The following is a 22,570-nucleotide window of genomic DNA, read 5'->3' as shown; positions in this document are numbered from 1 at the left end:
CGTCAAAACATTTGGACATGTTTCGGATCGAACACTGTTGTCCTGTGTGGAAGACTGAAGAGAGACAGAGAGGATCACGGCAACACGGTACACGGCGGGAGATAAGCAAAGACAGATATACAGATCAAGAGGTACTCCTCTTGGTATATATATAAATACATATATCTCTTTCTTCCTTTCTCTCTCTCTCTCTCTCTCTCTATATATATATATATATATATGTTTATATATATATATATTTATATATATATATATTTATATATATATATATATATATATATATTTATATATATATATATTTATATATATATATATATATTTATATATATTTATATTTATATATATGGCAGCAAGGCTACAGACGAGGCAGAGATATCTATCACGTATTTGAAAACCACTGAACATCGCTCTGTAGATTAGAAGAAATGATGCAGAGTGAGTATATTTGTGTAAGGATACAAATCCGAGATATGCAGATCAGGTAGGGATGAGTGAGAGTTGCAAAGGGAGATTTCGAATCGATGCACGATGGAAAAAGAGGTTGCGGATGCGGGTGGCATACACTCTGTCTCTACCCTGTAAAATACGCCACAGTGGCACATTCACTGTTTCGCGTTTAGCTCAAAATTTATGTTATAGCGAGCATTGTTGGTTCGGTTGTGTGTATTGATCGCACTGTCTGAAGACGCGTTCAGATATACTTCTGTGGGCAACCTGTTTCAACGCCGAGGAGAGAGAGGTTGAAACAGAGACACAGTGGAATTCGATGTGACATGAGAGAAGCAGGTCATTCAGAAGAACGAAGGCAGAATACACCGCTGCGTGAGAGTGAGTGTCAGGCTCGATTGTTGAACATACAAAATCACAGACATCTTTGTGGTGAAGGCGACATTCGTTGGTGGATGGTGATAGACCCGGAAGACATTCTGCTATCGACAGAGAACAAGCCCCGGCACCTATCGCTAAAAGAAAGCCTTTAGCTGCACCAAGAACAGCCACGGCCGCGAAGCAAGCGAGCGGTGTGTCTGACGGTGAACGACCGTTCCTAACTGCATCTGGTTGACTGCGCGGAGCAGTAAAAACATCGTATATGATAGTGAAGACTGCGATTGAATTCGCAGGAGTCAACGACTGTATATCTGGAGTTGAGACTAACGAAGTCCACCTTGCAGAGATGAACGGAAGCAGCAAGTGTGAAAAACATGCGCAGGTGCTGCCGCGCCGCTGCGAGTGAACGGAAGAAAACTAGAGAGAACAGGGACGTTTGTGAAAGCGTTTCAGCAGCAGTGAGAGAGTGGACCATGCTGTGAAATGGTGGAGGCTCCTTGTGAAAGGGTGTAGGCATTCTTGAAGGGGCTTCGGCTATCACTCAGCTCGAGACGGCGGACGGTCCAGACGAAGCGCAGAAAGGAAAAAAACTCTTACAGCGCCCGAGCTAGGACGCGAAACATGCGCAGGCAAGCCAAGGTCAGCAGTGCGAATCTGTTCTTCGGTTCCAGCCGATCGAAACTCGTGACGGCTTCGTATCGTTGATACAAAAAATCTAGGCCAGTGCCGCAAGCCAATCCGGGCAGCGGCCGCGACGGCAGGAGGTCGCCGTGATAAAGCGAAAGAACGCGACATGCTGAGGAAGGTGGCGTAAAGCAAGCCGAGTGGAGGAGAACAGATCCAGCGAGGACGTTGACAGAAAACACAGAACATGGACTCTCATCGAGACACTTGGAATTGCCATTCCACGTTGTAGATGCCGAGCGACAGATTGGCGTCCTGAAAAAAAAAGAGACCCAGGGATGCCTGAGTGTGTTTAGAAAGCGAACGGAGACGCGAGACACGCTGTCGCATTTGTTTTCACCTTGTCAAAACGAAGATCGAATACACGACAGGGTGGAGAGAAAACACAGTTGCTGAAGTTGCGAACCTGCGAATTTGCGTCTACGACGTTTACTCGATTTCAGTCCTTTCCTTGTTTTTTTTTGGACCGCAGAGCATTTGCGCGCAGACAGTCGACAGCAAGCGACAGAGAAAGGCATGCTCGACGACAAACATCAGGCCAGCGACGCCCCGAGTCGCGAGGTGGAGAAGCAGAGAAAAAGTGAAGAGAAGGAGCGGCCGCGAATCTCAGCTTCAAATATAAAAGTGGACAACCGAGAGATGGAGGCAGCGAGGAAAAGTGACAAAACAACTTGGTCCGCTCTCGTTGGATTCTACGCGGCCAAATACTTTGCTCTATCACCTGGTCATATTCAGCCCAGTCTTCCGAGAGGTCGGCATCCTTGAACGTCGCTCGTTTGCTCTTCACGATGTAACCGTCTGCCGGGTACCACCGCACAGGTTCCAGGCTGAAATACAGGAAACATGCAAAGAAATCCAGGATTCTAAAGCGTCTGCACATCTCCACGCGCACACCCCCAGCTTCTAACACAAGATGTTACGTAAAGACATATCTATAGATGTATTCCATCTCCAAGTCATCTCGGTCGGAACGCAACAATGTCCCTTCTTCAGACACTCGCGTGGAAGCAACCGACTTCGTGATACAACAAAGTCACAGAGACAAACCCCAGCGCAAATGCATGCAGAGGCACTCATGTAGACATCGATGCACAACACACAAAAACAAAACATATATATATATATATATAGCGATATGCAGAGACATCCAAGCAGAGGAAAATATTGACACGCATATATTACAAATATATATATATATATATATATATGTACATGCATTTGCAGAGCGAGACATAACTGCAAGGGGAGTGACGACGAGAGGTTCCTGCTAAGGCTACAGAAGCAGCGAACGACGCAGAGTTCATCTCTGGGACTGCAGACCCCTCCCCCCCCCCGCCGTCCCCTGAGAGCCAGATCGCTTGCAAGAGTTTGAGAAGAGCTTTGCTCGGCGGCGTTGAAGAACTTGCGATGGAGAAACGACCGACAGGCCGAATGAAGCCCAGCAAGTATCCAGGTTCCCCACAGAGCTGCGAAAAAAAGAGACTTACCCTCGACATTCGAAAGCGACGATGGAAACGAATTTCCCGCTGTCCTCGGCGGTGTACGTGCGTCGCGTGACCTTCTTTACCTGTCGACATCGCGGAGACAGGAAAGCTGGCATCCCTCGTCTCCATGTTTCTATGAGTTGTGTGTTTTCGACGAACGAGCCCTCTCCTCTGATGCCCTGGAGTCGCATCACCTCCAGCCGCGCGGCCTCCCTTCTTTGGCGACATGGCTACGCATTCGAGAACGTTTCTCTCTTTTCTTGCGTTCGGACCTCTCAGTCAGGTTCCTCTGCCTTCTTTCTCTCTCCGTCGATGTGCGGCTGTGTCATCCTTTTTCGTTCGCTGCTTGTACTTCGCGAGTGTCTGCGCCTTTGGACTTGCTTCCTGCGCTTCTCGGCGTCGAGTTTGTCGCCGTCCGCAGTCCTCTGGCTCCCCATGTCCGCCGCAAGTCTCACTGAACGCGACTTACATCCTGCACATTGAGAGTCGCAGCCTGCTTGCTGCCGTCCCACCGCACGACGAAGTTCGCCGTTCTGGAGAGCGAAACAGAAAGAGAGGAGAAAAGCGAAAGGGAGAAAATGAAAGACGACAATGGGGGGAAAAACGAAAAAAAGAGAAGGAAAGGAAGAAGAAACGAACGACGAGACGAACGACGATAAGGGGAAGACACAATCGGAAAAAAGACTTTCGAAGAGAGGAGAAAGGAACGCAGACCGGCCGCAATCCAAGACAAGCGACGCCTGTGTCGCGAACCTTGTCGAGGAAGTCGAGAAGCCGTCGCACTCCAGCGAAACGACAGACAAATGCGAAAGGGAGAGTGGAAGGAAAGGACGCGAAAGGTGATGCCTCTCACAAGAAGAAAACGACAGAGGAGGAAGAAAAGAAGCAACGATCCAGAAACAAGCTGTGCGCGAACTGAAGAAGAGAAGCGAGGAACGCAGCGACGAAGAAGAGCCTCTCGGTTTATAGGCAACCTGTCTCGAGGAAGCATGCATCACGAAGGCAACAATGGGATGGCGAAACAAGGGAGATCCAAGTTTAAGAAGAAGCGTCAAAGACGACGAGCGAGAGACAACGCGTCTCCAGAGAAGACACGAACAATCGCCTACCCCCTGCTGTTCGGGATGTCCTGTGTCTCAGATTCAGATACAGTAACTCGCTCTCGAACTTCTTCTCCCGCGGCTTGCTTCACTGAACAGGAAAGAGAGAACGGCGTCTGGATTGTTTCTCAGACAGACGAAACCACGCATGCTCCAGAGAACGAAAAGTTTAGGTCCTCCTCGCCTCGTGAGTGCCGTAACGAAAAAAAGGAACGCTCTCTGCCAGTGTTCGCACCGCTACCGCATCTCCGTTGTCCGCGGAAGCCCCAGAGACTGCTGTCTGTGCTGCGTCCTGCTGCCTCTCCTTCTGTACCGCGCGGACGCGTGCGAAGGAATCAACACAAGGTAGTTTTTCCATCTCCTCTACATCTGCATGCAATCCGAAGTTCCATGGCGACGTCATAGTATCTCTCCATACGACGCCCTGCCCACGAGATATCGATAGTGCATTGCATGCATCAACTGGCCAACAGAGAAAGAGAGATACAACTATGTGCTCGCACAACGCATCAATACACGGACAAATAACTACATATATATATATATATATATATATATATATATCCGGATAACGCATCTGTACATGCAGGATACATGCATGTATGGCACAAAATATTTACACAAACATGTATGTAAATCTCCGCAGAACGAATCGAAAAATTTGGGACAAGCCCATGGATGTGTAGGACGCGCGTCTAGATGTGAGTTCAACGCACTTATGTACGATGCATATATATATATATATATATATATTATATAAATCCAACATAAATGTGGATACACATCCGAGAGATACGATGTATATATATATATATATATATATACACCAGACAGAAACGTTGACTGCCCCTCCCTATGGGGATCCAAGGAGAATGTAGACCCCCCAGAAACCTGAATAGAGGAAGTCGAAGCCTGCGAGACTTCAGGAAAGAGTTGAATCAAAGACGATGAAGAAAACTCTCCCATGTTTCTTTTTTTTCGTGCGCAGACTGGGTCACCGGTGTACAGAGAGCGACTGACCGTCAAGGACCCAGGTATGGCCCGCGGGTATTTCGATGCTGTCGACGTTTTCCAGATCGGCCTTCATACGCAGCTGAATCACCACCATCGTGGGAGAGTGGAAGCGAAAACAAGAGAAATATGGGGGAGCCAGAAGAAGTCGTCGCGCGAAAAAATACGTAGAAAGCGAAAGACGAAGGCCGCCGAAAGAGGACAGGGAATTGCCCGAGAAACGACGTCGCGAAGGCGGGATGAGGGGGTTTCACCGCTGTGCCTTGCAGAAGAAGCACGAGGGAAAGGCGACAGGCACAGATAGAAGTGAGGTCGAAAGGAAAGAAAGAAGAAACTCGTGTCTTGCAATTGGACAGCCGTCGATGTCGACTGTCGCGGGTGTGCATGCGACTTCCGAGAATGCGTTCTACGACGAGGCTCTCGTGTATACGGTGTGCAACGACGAAGGGAAACGGAGGGGATGTAAACGTTGAAAAAGAGCAACAGAAGCAAGGGTCTGCTCCGGGTCGGTTAAATCTCCAGAGATACGCGAAAAGATGTGCCTGAAAGTTCAAGAAAAACCTGAAATCGAGAAAAAAATCATATCTCCAGCATATATGCGAGGGCGGGGGTCTCTTTTCACGGGGGTCGCTACGCTGTACATACACCTCACGGACACCCCCCGGAACAGCGAGTTTCTTGCCTTTTACGGAAGTTCTGATGTCTTTCTCTGTCTCGCAATTTTTCTGGCTTCCTTGTCTCCGGATGTGGCCATACTTGTGCTGCTTGTTTTGTGTCCATGCATTCCATCCGAGAAGAAAACGTTAACGTCGCTCTCCCTCCACCTTCTTTCCTCGCACTTCCTCTGGCGGCTTACACAAGCGGCACACAAGGCCCGGTTGTTTCTCCGAAGCCTCTTGATCCTTTCTCGTTTGGATAACTTTCCTTCTTTTCCTGCGTTTCCTTTGGCCTCCAGCGCGTCTTTCTGCTGGCCTCTTCGCAAACGTTCTCCGGCGGTCGATGTCCCCGACAGAGGAGGAGGTCTCTTCTCCAACGACTCACCGGCAAGAGCGTCTCCGACGCTCGAACGTTCTTTCGTCGGAGAAAGAGCGAATGTGTGAAGGCCTTTGGTTTGACGCCGTTACTATCGCATTTTCTGAACTTTTACACTCGGCAGTTTCCGAGTTCTTGCGAGAGGTGCGCCATTCAGCCGCTGGGGAACTCCCTGCCTTCGCCAGACGAGGAGTTCCTTGGTGTCTCGCGCGCCTCCAGGAAAGAGAGGCGTCACAACGAGAGAAGGAACGGAGACAGAATAAAAGCGACTCCATCGCGAACTGACGCGAGAAGCTTTTTACTTCTCTCGCGCTCTCTCTTGTGCCTCAGTTTCTTTCCTCCCGCCTCTGCGCTTTGCCGTCTCTCGTTGTTCCCTTTCTCTTCCTTTCGCGAGTCTCTGCCTCTCGAGTCTTTCGCCTCTGGTCTCTCTTCTTCCGCCTTTCTTTCTTCTCTTCTTCTCCGGTCCTTTCGTCTTGTCTTCTCCCTCGTCTTCGCCTCTTCTCCCCCGTGCTTCCTCGGTTTCTTTTCCTCTCCGTCTTTCTCTTCTCCTCTGCTTGCTCTCGCAGCGCCTCGTCGAGTCGCCGTCTCGCATTCTCACCATGGCGTTTACTCTCCTCCATCTCCTCGAGAGCTTTCTTCTTCTCCTGAACGCCGCGGCTGTCCTCAGCGCTCCTCGTCTCCTCCGTCCTCTGGGGCTGGACAAGCCGCAGGTGGGGGACCCTGGCTTCCGGTCGCAGATTTCGCTCTTTCTCTTCTCCGTCAGAACTTACCTCAAACTCCCCCTCGTAGTGGCGAACCTCGTCGTCATCATCTTCGAGCTCCTCTTTGGCTAGGCCAGTGCTTTCTGCACTCTCCGCTCGTCTCGCGGCTCCTCGTCTCGGGAGAGCGCAGGGAGACGTTCCTCTCTGTCCGTGCCCGCGGCTCCGCATGCATGCGCGTGCATGCAGACGGCGGTCGAGGCGAGGACAGAAACTCCACCGATTTCCCCAGCAGAGGAGAGAGAAAGGCGACCGGTGGCGAGGCTTGAGTGAGAGAAGGGGACAAGGGAGAGACAGAGCAAGCGAAGGGAAGCGGAGAGAGCACGGGAGAGGGAGAAGGCGTCGCGGAAAAAGAAGGTTTTTGTGTCCAAGCGAGGAAACGTGAGAAGGACTGAGAGAGGCGCAGCAAGAAGGAGAACAACGGAGGGAACCTGAGACATTACTACACGAAGGCAAAGGAGCAGTGCGAGGAGAGTCCCGGCCTTTCCTTGTCTTCGAGCGTCTGGATATGGCCTGCGAGAGAACAGTTGAAAAACGCGAACCATAGCCTTTTCTGTCACCAACGAATCTTCGCGGCGCTCTGGCGATACGCGTGCTCCCTCCCTGCCTGCGCGTCGCTCGGACGTCGGTCGAGAGAAGCAACCTGGAGGCGCGGCTGTGTCCTTGTCCTGCTTCGCGAAACGCGGTGCATGCGTCTGTGTCGCTCTGCCTCTCGTTCGTCTCTCTTGGCTCGTCTTGGTTCGGCGCGGGGAGACGAAGAGCCCCAAGGCGGACAGTCGACCGGCCTCCGCAGCGAGCAGCAGCAGGGAAGGTTGTGGGGGAGAGATGTTGGCGCTTTGCGCGAAGAAGACGGATCTGTCTGCCTTTTTCTCGAAGTTTCCCTACGCTAAAAGATGTCATTTTCTGCATTCGAGACTGCGCGGCAGGCGAACCGCGAGAGGCTGCTGAGGCGCCTCGTCGCCAGGCTTCTCCAAACTTACTTGGGGGTCTCTTTGCCGGAGACAGAGAAGCGGGAAGACCAAGAAAAAGAGGCGCGACAGAGGGAAGATCGTCTCTCGCGCGAAGAAGAAGAAAACGAAGAGATCGTCAGACGAAACGCAGAGACTGCTTTCCAGTTCGCCAAGGCAAACTGCGCCGTTCATGCCTTCGGGGTGAGTCGAAGAGGCCAGACAGTCCGTGCTGAGAACTCGCCCTGCTTGCTCTCAAGGCGGGATGCGCGCAGACAGAACTTTGATTCTTGGCGACGCTCTCTTCTCTCGTTCCAACGAGAGACGTTGACATATGCATAAATAATTAAATAAAATAAATAAACAGAAGTAAATAAAATGAAAAAATAAATAAAATACGTGAATATATATATTTGTAGATTTGTCGATGTAAATATACGACTGCATCCACCCGTGTATGAACCTGTAAGTGAGAAGTGACGTCTCTCGTTTCACAACTCCACACACACGACCTTGTCCTTCCTGTCCTACATAGACGGATGATACAGAGACAGACAGAAGAATTAGTACATACATGCATATGTATGTATATATATATATATTTATATATATATATATATATATTTATATATATATATATATACATATATATATATATATATATGCACGCGCATGAAATTAAAGATACAAGTAGATGGTTCTCGTACTTTTTTTTGAGTGTATCTGCCGTGTTCGGTGTTCTGTTTCGTAGACGATAAATCCGGGGAACGTGAAAGAAGCGTTTGCCGAGCTTCTGCTCTCCCTGGAAGCTCAGCAGCAGGTCGGCAAAGCGGCCTCTCTCAGACGGTGTCTCGCAGCCTTCCTCAGGCCGCCCTACGAGCCTCTGCTGGTGTCTCCCCGCGTACCTCCGCTTCCGTTGCCCGAGAGCGGAGCTGCGAAGAGGGAAACCGGAGCGCAGCTTCAGACGCGAGAGAAGGAGGAGGAGGAAAAACGGTATGGCCTTCTGCTGCTTCTTCTCTCTCTCGCACAACAGCCTGTCTCCGACGGCGGCGAAGTTATCGCTTTGCAGCTACAACGAGACAGAGAGGTATGGCGTCACCCCCTCGTCGCGAAGCAACATTCTTCAGCAAGCCGTCGCATAAATCGCCTATACGGGACTGCTAAACCTGCCTCTTTGTCCTTACCTTTCTATTCATTCATAATATATAAGACTATATATATACATGTATATATACTAGCACATGCATGAGTGTGCCTTTGGTTCCTCCGTGCAGACACTGAGTCGGTCCTTTACGCCTGTACGTAAATGCTTGCTTGATGTATATATATATATATATATATATATATATATATATCGTGATGCGAAGATAGGGGGCCATAGATGTGCAGATGTAGGATGCGGCATGTGCATGCGTTTTGCGCCTCGTTAGTGTTGACGCGACATCTGAGTTGGCCTTCTTCTTGCCTCGACTGTTCGTTTTTCAGCGGCGGGAGGCTCGTCGGTCGCGGCTCGAAGAGGAGAAGCGCGAGGAGGAGAGAGCAGCGGTGGAGGAGCTGGAGGAGTTGCGCCGCGAGCAACTGGAAGCGTATCTGGAGGACTTCTTCGACTCAGCTTCTTCTGAGGACGAGGCACCGCGGCTCGGTGAAAGCTCGAGCAACGGAGTTCCTTCTCCCGCGTTCGCGCATCGCAAGGCGAAACTCGGAGAGGACTGCGAGGACCTCACATGCGGTGGCGCGACCCTCGCGATTCTCCCTCAAGAGCGCGCGGAGTCCACGCCTGCTCGCCAGGAGGCGACCGCGCAATCAGTCGAACGCGAAGACGAAGATGTCTTTACAGAAGCAGCTACAGAGTGCGAGAGACTCGCAGGCACATTTTTGCATGCAGCCGTGAGCAGGCCTGCGGCATGTCTCCGACCGACGCAGATCGAGGTCTTTGAGAAGGACGGCTCAAGTGGCGTCGACGCGCCGACGTATCTCGCGTCGCCAGCGGTGCCCCTCGCTGCGTTGCTGCCTCCGGACTCGTCTTTGTCCTCTCACCCGCCAGCAGATGCAGGGATTCTTGATTCTCTCGAGCCTGCGCGCGGCGCGGGGAAGGCGCTTCAGTTCGCTAGTCCGTCGGTTTGCTTTCCGCCTCGCATGCGCGACCTGCCGCAGACTGAGAAGACGCATGCGTTCTCTGGAGTCGTCCCCGAGGCCTGGCTTGTGCAGCATGTCCTTCTGGCGCTGGGCGGTCTCGACGCCTCGCCGGTGTTTCTGCGGTGTGTGTCGGCGCCTGGCGCGACTGCGTCTCAGGTCAACCGTTCGTCGGACTCGGAATTCCTGTCCGGTTCTCCGTTTCCTCTCGTCCTTTCCCCGAATGCGCATCTGGGCGCTGTGGAGCACCTGTCTCCCTCGGCAGCAGCCTCGATTCTGCGTTTCTTCTCGCGTCCTGCGTCTGCCGTTCTCCTTCTCTCTCGCTTCTCCGCTGCGCTGTCGAGTCTCGCGTTCGAGCCTCTCTGCTTCGCTTCCGAGGCGCGCGAGGCCGGCTTTTCCCTCCTCGACTTTCTCGAAAAGAAATGCGAAAGGCCTCGCTTCGAGGACTCTGCAGCGCTGCAGCTTCGGCGTCTTCGAGCCGCGGTCGGGCCGCGTGTGAGCGCCTGTCTGGAGGCGACGAGACACGGACTCGATCTCCTGATGCTTCAGTGGTCGACGCTTCTTTCCGATCTGCAGCAGGCGCAGACGACGAGCTTGCATGCAGAAGTTGGCGCGTTCGACGCGGCCTCTGTCGAGCCTGTGAAAAACGCATTCAACAGTCTAGCCAGCTTTCGCAGCCTAGGACCGCTTCCGCCGCTCGGCTGGCCGCATCCCTCTGTGGCGCCAGTGGACGAGGCCGACGAGGCCTTGGGGAGAGACAGCGTCGACAGGGCAGCGCAGGTGGGGAGACCTCTCACGCTGCTAGCGCTGCTGCTCCAGATTCGCGAGCACCTCAGATGTTGGGTGAGTGTCGCGGCGGCTGTCGAGAAGGTCTTGAAGTCTTTTTCGTTCTTCTCTTTCGCGGGTGCAGAGCCGACGCGGCGTCTGCTGAACAGGGTGAGGCCTGCGCAGCCGGGAGTTGACGCTGCCTCGAGATCCGTCAGGATCTTCGCGTCAGCGGAGGGCGCTCACTTTGGCCTCGCGTTTTTCATCGAGGGACTGGCGAGGCTGCAAGCCGCCGAGACGGCCCGCGACGGCGTATTGGAGCGCCTCTGGAAATTCCTTCTTTCCTGCGCTTTCCAGCCTGTGCTCCTCGCCCTCGACCGCTGCATGCGGTTCGGCGAGGTGCGCGGCTTCCCCGTGGACATCCAAGTCTTCTTGAGAGAGACAAGTGGAGACGCAGGAGGCGACGCAGCAGCGAGGGCAGAAACAACAGAGGCAAGAGAAGAGGCAAACGGAACTCGAGAATGGAGCCAAGGAAGACGCAGAATTCCTCGTTTCCTCCTCGACATTTCCGCTGCCTCCCAGCGAGCAGGTGAGGCGGTGGCAGCGGTGCGGGAGGTGGAACGGACGCGGGCGGCGTTGCCGAAATCAAAGTCGGAGAGAAACGAGACTCTCAGCGACGGCGAAACCACTCGCGACTCTTCCAAAGACGATACACCCGAAGATACAGACGAGCGCGAAGAAGAGGACGAGGACGAGGACGCATGTCTATGGGCAGACAAGCTGGAGCGTGAGAGTCCTTCTGCTGTCGCTGGCTTGTTTTTGAAGAGAATCAAAGACGCAGCAGCCACCCAGGGATCGGCAGATGCGCTGTCTCGTCACTCGAAAGGTTGTCCGACGGAGGGAGTAAAGGAATCAAAGAAAGCGAGAGAAAGCGAGAGGCGGCCAATAAGCCTTAGCCTCGAAGGCAGCGAGACAGTCGAGGGAAAGCTCAAAATGATGGTCCACCGCCTGGGGGCTTGGGATGCGTCCGCTGCAGGTGTACGTACAGTCGAAGGCGAGGATGCTTGGGCGTCAGGCCGCGACTCGCCGAAAGTATGGGAGGACCGCGTCGACGGATGCAGCGAAGAGGAGCCGTCTCCCTTTCAAGACGTAGAGTCTCTGTTTCTCTCTCTGCGTCCGTCTTCCCTCTCTGCCATGCCTCCAACCGTTGTCGCCTCTGTCTGTCTCCTCGAGGTCCTCTCCGGCACCTCCCTGGGGCAGCGCCGCTGTCGAGCGAGACGCGCGAACGCGGAAACTTGTCTCTCGCGGAGACGCATGCAGTGCGGCCTCGCCCTCTCCCTGACTCCAGTCCGAGCTTCCGACATCTGTGGGGTCTTGTCGCTGCCCGTCGCGGGTCGCGACAGTCCGTCGATCCGGCAGAGCGGCGGCGTGCAGCGTCTTCTCGAAGAGCCTTCGTCTGTCGGTGTGGGTGAAGGAGAAAGAGAGGGCGTTCGAGCAGCAGCAGCAGGAGCGGGTGAGGAGAAGACCCAAGACCGGACGGAGGACGACGAAGAGAGGGAGGCGCTGCTGAGCTTTGAGGGTGGCGTCACCAGTCTGTTTCTGCAGACGCGCGTTCGTCCGGCGCTTCTCACACTGGCAAGCGAAGAAGAAGCAACGGCGCTCCTCGTTCTCCTGCATCGAACTCATATTCTGGAAGCGGTTGCCCTCACGCGCGCGGTCGCGCTTCTCCAGGTACTGCGTGCGAAGAAGAGACAGACGGAGAGGCGAAGGCGGCACCAGCTTCGCTGGACTGCCAGCGACGCTTCGCGAGCAGGAAAGAGACACAAATCTGTTCCAGAGCATGCTTCAGAACCTGTCGCACCACGAGTGAAACGCAGTCGGTTCGTGAGAGACTCTCACCAGCGCAAGGTCGGAGTCTGTAGAGGCGAACCGGGGTGGGCAACCGCCGACGCAGAAGGCGTCTTGAGGTGATTGAGAGGTCCCTGTGTTTTTAGAGATCAACATAGACAAGCAGACCTAAACCGCGAAGCACGGAGAGAGGCCGCGACAAAGAAAGATGGTTGCACTCTTCTTCGCATGGCTGCAGAATGGAAACCGAAGCTTTTCGCTGACTTCTGCCTTGCTTTTGCGTTCAGGTCAAGAGCGAGATGCGCCCGCTCTTCCGTCTTCTGTTCTCTCCGACCGAAGCGCCGCTCGCTCACGTCGACCCTGTCCAGCTGAACTGTGTGTTCCACGACCTGCTGGTTTCGCCGGCCATGTCCAGCAGGACCTCAGGAGCCGCTCGCGAGGTGAGAGCAGACGCTGCCTGCGGAGGGAAGAACCACGGGGACGACGTTCCGACCTCCTCCTCCTCGCTCAGTTCGTCTCTGCACCGTTCGCTCGCGCGGGCGCTGGGGCCTCGTTTCCTCGGCCTCCAGAGTCGCGAAGAGAAGAACGACAGCCAGGAAAATCCGGACAGACGGGATCGCGAGAAGACGCTCGGAAGCGGCGAGTCCAGAGAAAGCCTGCGACGGTTCGGAGAGAAACGCAGAGGGTCGACAGAGGCCTCGCACTCACGCGGAGAGAGAGGGGGATCCCCTAAACGCTGTGCAGATCTCTGCGCGAGCTTCTTTTCGGTCGGGCGCATCGCTGCGGCCGGACGCGCTCTCGCGCTCAGCCTAACGACAGACAATCCTCTCTTGACGCTTTCTGCAGAAGCTTCTTTCAGTTCGCGCGCGGAGGGGAGGAGCGGGAGATCTGAGGGAACCAACTGGCCTCGCGCGAGGGATTCCAGTTTGCATGGAGAAGAAGAATCAAGCCGAGAAGAGGGGACAAGAGGAGGAGAAGAACAGACAGGGAGAGAAGAGAAGGCGAGAGACGACGAGTCAGGTCGTCGTCCACCGGTAGCACGCCTGGCGTTTGCGTATCTGACGGTAGGTTTTTTTCTTTTTTTTCTGTTTGATTTGCGAATTCGCGTTTTCTTCCTCTTCTGCCACGACCCTCGCTTTCTTGTGCTGTTCAGCAGTGTTTCGGTCGACATTTCTTGCGCAGGCGCTCTGCGCTCGTGTAGTGAAATATGCACACAGTTTCGAGGTCTCGGTGTCTTTTCTTGAAGGCTGCCGCTTCTCGACTCAGAAATCGTGCTGACTTTTCTGCAGAGATGCCTTTTCTCAGTGCGATGCGAGGAACCATGCTAGCGTACCAACGTGTAAATTAGATACCTATAAATTATATCCATGTAAATGTGAAGAAGTATGTGACAAGCCCGGCGGTGCGTGAGTTTCCTTCGCCTCGGACAAGTTTCTCGAAAACCTGTCTCTGTCCGGCTCGCTTCAGCGAGCAGACTTTCGTCACTTCTCGTCCTCCCCTCCGAGGAATCGAGCGGGACTGGTTACCGCTTTCTCTCATCCTTTGTGCCAACAACTTTCCTCTGGTCTTTTCGTCTCTCGCAGCTGCAGTACGCGTCGACGCCGTTTCCGATGTCTGTACACCCGCGATTCGCAGCGGGGCGTCTCCTGAGCGCGGAGGTCACTTTGATGTACTCGTCGATTTTCGCGTTTCTGCTCGAACTCGAACGGAGCGCCAGCGTGCTCTGCAGGCTACCTTCGTTTCTCTGTGCGTTCGCCACCGCGACGGAGACAGCTGGAAGCCGATACGCGCTCGAAGACGAAGGGCATCACGCGGAAAGCGACGAAGGCGAGAGCGATTCCAGACAGGAAGTCAACCGCGCTCGCGAAGCCTCGCAGGAGTCGCCAGAAGCGGCTGGTCTGCGGACGCTCTCCACGCGCTTTTACCAAGCTGCAGTGAAGCTTCGAGGGGAATTGTGTCACCTTCTCTTTTCTCTCCAGCGACATGCCGCCTTCGTTTGCGAACAACATTCCACGGCCTCTCTCCTTCGGCGTCTTCTCTCCTGTTCTTCCTTCCACGAGATGGAACGCATGCACTGCCAAGACCTCAGCCTCCTCACTGCCCTGCTTCTCGTCCCCGTTCACCCTGCCGCTCTCTCCACCTTCTGCGCTCCCTCCTCTCCTGCTTCTTCGCCTCCTTCTGCCCTCTCTGTCTGTGGCTCCGCGGCGTCGTTTCAGTTGAACGCTGCGGTGGCGCCTCACTTGCTTCTGTTGCTCCAGGCGCCGCGCGATTTGCAGCGACTCTTGGAGGCTGCACATGCAGTCGTGAGAGAAGAGGAGAAGGAGACTTCGGACATGCAACATCGTGAAGAGACGGAGGGGACCAGGTGGCGACGCATGCGCGGCCGCGTTGCCTGTGTGGGGTCGCTGGCGTCTGCTCCGACTGCTCGCCCGCATGCAGACGACGCGTCGCGGAGACGCTTTGAAAGGAGGACGGCAAGCCTTTCTTCCCCAGACCTAGACTTCAACGGCGTTCATTCGACGCAGGCACAGGGCGACAAGCGGAGAGAGGCGAACCAGCGCCTGGCGCAACTCGCCGTCTGCGTGCAGTCTCTCGAAGGTGAGAAAAGACAAACTCTGTCACAAGAGAAACGCCCGGAGAAGCACCTGCGCATACGCAAGTGTTTAAAGCCGTGGGTGGCACTTGAAGCGATATCCGCAGATACATTCCTGATAATGAATTCAATAATATGCATATATATATATATATATATATTTATTTATACATATCGTATGTATATATCTATATATATATAGAGAGAGAGACATTTGTACGATTATATTTAAACTGATTTATATAGATTCTTTGGAAGGTAGGTTGGCAGATAGAACCGTCGATGACGTCGACCTCGGCAAGGATACCCTTTCTTCTGCGTCGCGTTTTTCTCAGAGTTTTTTCCCATTTTCTCTGCTGCTTGCAGCGCTTCACTTCAACGTGCAGCGAACGGCGCTGTGTTTCCTGGCGCTCGTACGCGCAGCCGTTTTTGCCTCGCCTACGATGATTCTAGAGTCCTCGCCTCTCACCAGCATCCTCCCTCGCGAAGGGTGCTCGGTCTCCACTCTGTTGCTCGGGGAAATCGCCGCCGAATGTGTGCTTGCTCGGGGGGGGGACGAGCAGCGAGAAAGCTCAGAAAATGGAGTTTCGCGATCTATTGAAACAGACCCCCTCGAGGGCGGTTCGGACTTCCTCGGCGTCTCTGAAGAAGTCTCCTGTGGCTTGCGATTGCTCTACTCAATGCTAGACTTCAGCAACTTCTATTCCAACACTCTGGAGGCTTTTGCATGCGAACAAGTCAAAAACCGCCGCTCCTTCCAATAGGACAAAAGATGTCCAGACACTTCTCTCTCCATATACGTCCATATAAATAAATATATATATATATATATATATAAATATATATATATAGTCAGCGGTGAAGGTGACGACGTGGACCAGGAACATCTTGTCTGAGTCTCTTCACTTTATCTCTCGTGGCTCGCGTTGTTCGACTCTCTAGCCAAACAGAGGCTCGTCTCCCTCCTCCCTATTCATATAAATATAAATATATATATATATGTGAAGGGGAATACATCTGTGGAGTTTTCGTTCTGTGAGGATTGTTACGCATCTCGCTAGCATCTGAATCGTTTTCATAAATGAACCGCCTGTCTGGTGGATGGACTTTGTCTGCCGGCTTTGCTGCTGTCTTCTCTGTCGCTGCATGCGTTGCAAGCAAGGCTGTCGTGGTGCGTCGTGTACGGGTCTCAGAAGAACTCGTCTCGCTGCGGAAACTCTTCTGCTTCTTTCGCTCGTCTGCGCGCGCGCGCTGAACGCGCATTTCCACTTTCCTCAGTGCAAGCATGCGCCGCCCAGTAGTGCCTTCGAGGCCTGCGCCCAGGCGCCCGGGAGGGAGCAGTCCACAGACGCAGGGGGAGTGTCTCTCTCCACGTTCTTCCAAACGCGTCGCGGCAGTCTCCGTCTATAAGCCGAACCCGACGCGCGGTGTGTTGGGGAGGCGTGGGGAAGCCAAGAGCTGGCTTTGCTTAGATTCGTTTGCACGCGGAAACCAGCGAGAGGACGCCGGCGACGGCTTTGCCTGTCGTCGTTCCAGAGACCGCACTCTGTCTCTGTTTACCTCGCGAGCATTGCAAAATACCTCACAACATATCCCAAGCACGTTAGATCCACATTTACAAAGGCAGTCCTTATTGACAAGCACATACACGTATATCTACATACCTACATACATACCTACATACATACCTACATAGATATATATACTTAGATAGATATACATATCCATGTACATCTATATGTATGTTTGCATGTCTATGGATAGATGTGAATGTAGATGTAGATGCACAGGCGTAGATCCGCATGCAAACAAGAGCGTCTCTGCATCGGTGGATGCACATATCTCTGGAAGCGGTAAACCTGGAACTGCCAGTTCCTCCTTGTCCTGGGCACTACTACCGTCCTGGGTGGCGTTGCGAGGGTGGATCGCTGAACCTATCGAGACGCGGAGGTCCGCAGAGCAGCGACTCGCTCGAGTTCTGGCGACTGGAAGTCGAGTGTCTCCAAGGAGCGCCGAAGCGACTGCAACAGGAAACCACAGAGACGCAGAGCCGCATGTCTCGACAGCCGAGGGGGAGTCTGTGCATGCGCCAACGGCTCTTTCCCCGAGCCAGACCACTCGCCAGTCAACCTCGACAGCGTTCCCTTTTTGACGGAGACCATTCCCCAGCTGCCCCGATGGTGGACAGGGACTGCTGTTTCCAAAGCGCACCGAGAAAGGCTTCCGAGTTCACGAACAGTTACGCGAAAGCTCAGGGTGTGGGCACTCCGCCTGAGGCACTGCCGCCCTGCTCATCTGGAAAGAAGCAGCAGGCGACCAGGCAGCGACGAACAAGAAAAGGCCTGCTGGAACGCGGCGGGGCAGCTGGACAATCCGACGTTGAGGGGACAGTCGGAAATGACGGTCCACGTCGATCTACACAAGCCATGGTCTGCCAGAGGGAGCAGATGGATGCGCAGGTCTTGATGTCGCGACCGCATGAGAGAGTCGAACTCAGAAAAGGCAAACAAGGACCTGCGCGCGAAAGCAGGAATCCACCTCGATGAGGTCTTTCCAGGATCACGGGGAAAGACGAACCGACCAGGGCAGGGAGTCGCTTCCGCGTACCTCGACGTCGCTGTCAGTGAACGAAAGGAAGGACACCGTCGAGGTCGCTGCTCTCAAGAGTCTCTCATGTTTATATCGAAATCTGCGCACAAAGGGAAGAGGCAACTCATACGAGGGCGTTTTGCCAGCCTCTCCCAGCTTCTTTGTTCCGTTCCAGGTGACTTCCACGCCTGTCTCCATTTCCCTCTCCTACGCTGGATACCACTATCCTTAATGCACGTACCCAGATGATGGTCATGAAGGCCTCGCCCTCTCACACAGGCGTCGTCAAAACATAACATCTGCTCTTTTGTCGATTTTTTTCGTTGCAGCTGTTCTCGTTCTTCGTCCGTCTTCCTCGTTCTGGGAAGGTTTCTCCTCCTTCTCAGTTTCCTTCCATTCTCGCCTCTTCGCTTCCTCTCCTTCCGGCGCCCTTTCTCTTCTCTCTCCACTTACGCGGCATACGCTTCGACAACTTTCGCGACGGTCCTTCCGGGCATCGTTGCATGCGCGGCTCCTCCCCCGCGACTTCCTGCAGGCCGAATGAGGTCTCCGTGGAGCGCCGCGACGCCTTCTGTGTCGGTCTCCTCGGCGGTCTCCTCGGCGGTCGCCTGTCCTTTTCGGCGGGCTCCCCGCAGCCCCACAGAGAGAGACACCTGCATGCGAGCGCCGGCGGGGCATGCCAGTCTGGCGCGTGCGACGCTGCGTCTCTCGAGAGCTCGCCGCTGCAGAATGAGGAGCGACGCAGCCTTCGTCTCCAGGAACGAGGAGAGAGGCAGCGCAGCGACTTCAAAGAGATCCGCATGCGCGATGTGGGCTCGAGCAAATCCCGAGAGCAAGTGGACCCAGGAGAGCGCGAGATTTACCTCGATCTCGTCAGCGACGGCCAAGCACAGTCCTGAGAGCGCCGCCGCCCCCCGAGAGTTGCGGGGAAAGTGCAAGCGACTGTGGCACTTGCCGCCAGGTTCTCGTGCTGTGGCGAGCAACAGTGAAAGCGGATAGGATGCCGACGGAGGCAGCGAAGACAGAAACAAGTCCCGGCGACGCGCGACCGACAACGCAGATGCGGGCGCCAGAAGCGAAGACGACGGAGAGGCCGGAGACGAAGGAGAAGAAGACTGACGAAGAACGCGGAGAGCGGCTTGAGCCGCGCGAGCGACGGGGGGCGAGGGAGAAGTCGAAACGCGGCAGATGTGATCTGCAAGCGAGAAGAAGAAAGAGGGACTGTTGCACTCGAGAGCAGCGAAGGAGGCCGCGAGAAGGGCAGCGTCGTGCAGAGAGAGAAGCTCGAGAGACGCCAGAGCAGCCTGTTCCGCCGTCTGCAAGAACCGCGCATGGAAAAAACGCATTTGTTTGAAGCGATTCACCAGCATGCTCAGGTCGCGACCAAAGGAAGAGAGGTCTGCACGCGCGTCGCGCGCAGCCACAGGCGCTGCGACTGCCCCAGAGGCAGCGAGAGATCCGCCAGCTTCGACGTCGCGCCCGGTGCCTTGTGCCTCGTCGTCAGAGTCGCAGGAGTCCCCTGAGAGCCTCCAGCCTCCGCCGCTGCAGTGCATTTCGTCTTGGAGGCGAAGAAGCAGGAGAGAGGCTTCATCGCCCAACGACCGCCAGAGAGAAGAATCGTGGTGACTCCTCTTCACCGCTGCCGTCGCATCCCGCACCACAGCCGCCAGCGCCGCAGACGAACAGAGAGGAGAAGAAGAAGAAGAAGCAGAAGAAGAAGAAGAAGAAGACGAAGAAGCAGAAGAACAAGAAGAAGAAGAAGAAGCAGAAGAAGAAGAAGAAGAAGGCGCTAGAGGAGAAGGGAACGGGGAGAGACGCGTCGATGTCCGAGAGAAGAATGGTAGAGGAGTACAGGATGGAATGGCCGAACCTTTGAGACTGTGACAAGAAGAAGAAGGATACCAAAAGGCGAAGTGAGAGCTGGGTAAAACGTCAGGAGGCCCCAAATCACTTGGAGAGGCGACATCGAGGTCTCCCCGTTGTCTCGTGCTCCTCTCCCTCTCTGTCCTCACTCTGTTGCTATCGCCTCCATCTCTGTTTTCCACCGCGTTTTCTCCCAGTCGGCATCTATCGCCTCGCTCGTCGAGCCAAGAGCACCTTCGTCTTTCTTCTCTTTTCTCTTTCAACCGCCTCACGGACGCAGACGCTGTCGCGCGGTGCCTTGCCTGACTTCCGCGAGACAAGAGAGAGAAGAACGACGAGGAGACGGCAGGCAGGCGCTTCCTCGCCGACGGGGCAAGCGAGGTCATCTTGGCTCTTCTGGCACCGATTTCTTTAAAATTTCCAGGGAGTCCGCGATCTCCACTTCAGTGGCGTCGATCCTCCTCGCCTCTCGTCTTCTTCATCCTGTTTTTACCTGCTGTTTCATCTCCCTTCTCCGTTTCCAGCTGTCCTCACTCTGCTTTTTCCTCCCTCTTCCTCTCTCTCTCTCTGTCTGTGTGTCTGTCTCTCTCCCTGTCTCTCAGTCGCCCTCTCTCTCTTTTTCTCTCTCTTTCTCTCTTGAATTCTTTTCTGCGTCACATCTGACGCTCGGCGCGCTCCCGTCTCGCGTTCTGTCTGGCTGCTGCCTGCGCAACGGGAGGCCTTGCCAGGAAGTCAAGTGCAGTGAACTCCAGGAAGTAAAACGCGCAGGTGGACGCTGCACGCGCCTGCAGAGAAAAAGGCGGCAACGGGGGCGAGAAGAAGGACGGCTTTCCTGCGTTCTCAGCGAGTTGCGAAACGCTGCGGGAACCTCTGCCTCTCAAGCTGCTCCTCCCTCTTGAATATCCTGAACCTGTGGCGCAGTGCTTCGCTGTCCTGCGGTGTCTCTCCTTCCTGGCTGAGAGCTGCAGCAGGCGCGGGGGTCTCTCCCGATGCGCGGCGCCCGTCGCCGATCGAAGAAAAGCTGAAAGAAGGGCGAAGTGACAAGAGAACGAACCTGGCAGAAGCACCAATGGTGAAGAGAACAAAGGAGGAGAGGAGAACGAAGGTGTCAACAGGGAGAAGACCGCAAGGCGCTGCGAGAAGGTCGGAAAAAGCGAGAAGAGCCGCAGGCGTTGGAGACAGAACGAGAGAGACGGGGCGTCTCGAAGGAGTTGCAGAGGAACGACAGACAGCAGGAAGAAAGGAAAGGCGCGCAGAAGACAAAAAATGAAAATCAGCAGCTTTCTTTTTGAGTGGAAAGGGAACTAAAAAAGTCAAGATGAGACAGAGAAACGCGTTTGTCCATCTCTGTTTCACGCTGTGAAAAGAAGCGACGAAAAGGAGACCTGAAAGCCGCGAAAAGCGGCCTCTCTCGCATGTTGTCTCTCGGCTTTCTCTCTCTCTTGAGCGCGTCCTGAACTGCTGCGTTTCACTTTCTCTTTCTTCCTGGAACGTTTTTTCCTTAGCTCTGTCGGTTTTCATTTTCATGCGTCCTTCTCCGTCTCACCTTCGTTTCACACAGGCCGACGTCCTTTTCTCACCCATCCCACTGCCTCCCTCCGGATTCTCGGAGTTTTCCCCTCTGCTTTTCCAGTTTTTCTGTTTTTTCTCCAGCCGCTCCAGTCATCTTGTTTTCCTCCTCCCTTCCCTCTCTTCCTCTCCGAGGACGAAACGCTTCTGTGGGGTCGGAAAATTTCCATGCTCGTTTTTGCGCGGCTCGTGCTCTGCACTGCAGCGGCGGCGCGAGCGTACACTGGGGCTTTGCTCTTCTTTTCCGGCTTTTCTCGCGAGCTGCACTAAGTTTTTCTCCTGCGCCGCTCTGCCCATCCTCCCCTCCTTCGACTCTGTGCTCTTCTCTCTGTGTTTTTCTGTCTCCTTCCCTCGTTCTGTGAACTGGGGTCCTTGTCTTCGTCGCCCACCTTCGGAAGCCGCTCTTCTCCTCGCTTTTCTCCGCAAGTGCAGAAAGCGAAGTTCTCCACCGGCGTATAGAAGGACAGAAGGAGAGAAAGAGCGAAGGAAGCGGCGAGAAGGCGCGTCTCTTTTGGGGGCCGCGCGTTTCTTCTCTCTCCAGGGAAACGGTGCGCAAACCGCTCCTGCGTCACTCTTCTCCGCGTCACTCTTTAGAGTTTCGGATCGCGAGCCGAAGGAAGAAACCAGAGAAGCAGCCGAGCCATTGCCCGAGACGAAACTCAAACAATCACAGAATATCATGCACTTCTCGTGAGTGAACCGTGGACGATCTCCGCGTTTCTGCCACCCTGCAGAAACTTCGTTAGGTGCGACCTGGCTAACTCTTCTGGGTCGCCCAGACTCTGACATTCTCTCTGATCTCTTCAGGACAACTGAGTCTGTTCCGGTTCCCTCGACTCTCGCGTCCTCCTAGCGCCGGCAATCTCTCTTCTGCACTTTCTCTGCTCTCTTTTTTCTGCTACTTTTTCTCAATCGTCCGGTGCTGCTGTCTCTGACGGCGCCGCGTTTCTTGCGACTCTTTCTTGGATTTCACCGCCCCGCCTTCCTCGGCCTCTCCCTGTAGCTTCTCTCCTCCCGCTGGCTATCTCTTCTCTCCAACGAGCGCAACTGTGCCACTGTATGTCTTTCGTCGGGTGTGCGGTGTCGCAAGAAGCGCCGACTCTCGCTGTCTGCTCGCATCTGTTTTTGCCTCGCTTTCTTCCTTGCCCTCTCTCCTTCTCTCCAGTGGAGCCCTGCACTCGTCTTGCATCTCTTGTTTCGCGGACTCCCTGAAGCGCACAGCTGCAGTCCTGCCAAGAATTTCTCCCCGGGGGACCTTCGTTGTGTCGTTCGTCGTCCTTCGCGTTGCCCTCACTGCGCGAGGTCTCTGCCGCGTCCTCCACTCTCCGTCAAACGCACAACTGCTCCTCGACGCCTCCTTCCTGCC

The 22,570-nt window shown here is 54.4% G+C and overlaps 5 protein-coding genes across 5 annotated transcripts; 3 read left to right on the top strand and 2 right to left on the bottom strand.

Moving 5' to 3' along the window:
- Positions 1 to 635: 635 nt before the first annotated feature.
- Positions 636 to 5,685, bottom strand: TGME49_288910 (DUF866 domain-containing protein). Its single transcript, XM_002368286.2, has 6 exons — positions 5,117 to 5,685; positions 4,106 to 4,187; positions 3,466 to 3,529; positions 3,000 to 3,079; positions 2,234 to 2,339; positions 636 to 1,767 (listed from the first exon to the last, which is right to left on the bottom strand). Exons 1-6 carry the CDS (start codon positions 5,202 to 5,204, stop codon positions 1,708 to 1,710), a joined length of 480 nt encoding a protein of 159 aa, XP_002368327.1. The 5' UTR covers positions 5,205 to 5,685; the 3' UTR covers positions 636 to 1,707.
- TGME49_288900 (Yos1 family protein) lies at positions 5,280 to 7,718 on the top strand. Its single transcript, XM_002368285.2, has 2 exons — positions 5,280 to 5,538; positions 6,706 to 7,718. The coding sequence occupies exons 1-2, from the start codon at positions 5,347 to 5,349 to the stop codon at positions 6,970 to 6,972; spliced, it is 459 nt and encodes a 152-aa protein (XP_002368326.1). The 5' UTR covers positions 5,280 to 5,346; the 3' UTR covers positions 6,973 to 7,718.
- Positions 7,719 to 7,790: 72 nt separating this feature from the next.
- Positions 7,791 to 15,947, top strand: TGME49_288890 (hypothetical protein; the record flags this gene model as incomplete). The annotated part of the gene is made up of 6 exons (XM_002368284.2): positions 7,791 to 8,048; positions 8,596 to 8,931; positions 9,330 to 12,473; positions 12,878 to 13,654; positions 14,174 to 15,188; positions 15,550 to 15,947. The coding sequence occupies 6 exons, from the start codon at positions 7,791 to 7,793 to the stop codon at positions 15,945 to 15,947; spliced, it is 5,928 nt and encodes a 1,975-aa protein (XP_002368325.1).
- A 250-nt stretch (positions 15,948 to 16,197) lies between these two features.
- TGME49_288880 (hypothetical protein) lies at positions 16,198 to 20,926 on the bottom strand. Its single transcript, XM_018782052.1, has 3 exons — positions 18,226 to 20,926; positions 17,791 to 17,872; positions 16,198 to 17,204 (listed from the first exon to the last, which is right to left on the bottom strand). Exons 1-3 carry the CDS (start codon positions 20,019 to 20,021, stop codon positions 17,118 to 17,120), a joined length of 1,965 nt encoding a protein of 654 aa, XP_018636376.1. The 5' UTR covers positions 20,022 to 20,926; the 3' UTR covers positions 16,198 to 17,117.
- Positions 20,678 to 22,559, top strand: TGME49_288870 (hypothetical protein). The gene has a single exon (XM_002368282.2). It carries the CDS (start codon positions 21,161 to 21,163, stop codon positions 21,896 to 21,898), a length of 738 nt encoding a protein of 245 aa, XP_002368323.1. The 5' UTR covers positions 20,678 to 21,160; the 3' UTR covers positions 21,899 to 22,559.
- Positions 22,560 to 22,570: the final 11 nt, after the last annotated feature.

This window comes from Toxoplasma gondii, chromosome IX (assembly GCF_000006565.2).
Source record: "Toxoplasma gondii ME49 chromosome IX, whole genome shotgun sequence".
NCBI classification, from domain to species: Eukaryota; Apicomplexa; class Conoidasida; order Eucoccidiorida; family Sarcocystidae; genus Toxoplasma; species Toxoplasma gondii.
This window is presented reverse-complemented; position numbering and strand designations above follow the sequence as displayed.

What these genes read in the sequence shown, in the direction of transcription:
- TGME49_288910 (XM_002368286.2), bottom strand. Translation starts at nt 5,204, where the DNA reads ATGGTGGTGATTCAGCTGCGTATGAAGGCCGATCTGGAAAACGTCGAC. An exon ending in CCATACCTGGGTCCTTGACG is followed by an intron (nt 4,188 to 5,116) that starts GTCAGTCGCTCT and finishes TTTCCTGTTCAG; the next exon opens with TGAAGCAAGCCGCGGGAGAA. An exon ending in CGACTCTCAATGTGCAGGAT is followed by an intron (nt 3,080 to 3,465) that starts GTAAGTCGCGTT and finishes CGATGTCGACAG; the next exon opens with GTAAAGAAGGTCACGCGACG.
- TGME49_288900 (XM_002368285.2), top strand. Translation starts at nt 5,347, where the DNA reads ATGAGGGGGTTTCACCGCTGTGCCTTGCAGAAGAAGCACGAGGGAAAG. An exon ending in ACGAGGCTCTCGTGTATACG is followed by an intron (nt 5,539 to 6,705) that starts GTGTGCAACGAC and finishes TTGCTCTCGCAG; the next exon opens with CGCCTCGTCGAGTCGCCGTC.
- TGME49_288880 (XM_018782052.1), bottom strand. Translation starts at nt 20,021, where the DNA reads ATGACCTCGCTTGCCCCGTCGGCGAGGAAGCGCCTGCCTGCCGTCTCC. An exon ending in GTTGTCGAAGCGTATGCCGC is followed by an intron (nt 17,873 to 18,225) that starts GTAAGTGGAGAG and finishes CTTTGTGCGCAG; the next exon opens with ATTTCGATATAAACATGAGA. An exon ending in TCACTGACAGCGACGTCGAG is followed by an intron (nt 17,205 to 17,790) that starts GTACGCGGAAGC and finishes TTCCTGTTGCAG; the next exon opens with TCGCTTCGGCGCTCCTTGGA.
- TGME49_288870 (XM_002368282.2), top strand. Translation starts at nt 21,161, where the DNA reads ATGCGTCCTTCTCCGTCTCACCTTCGTTTCACACAGGCCGACGTCCTT.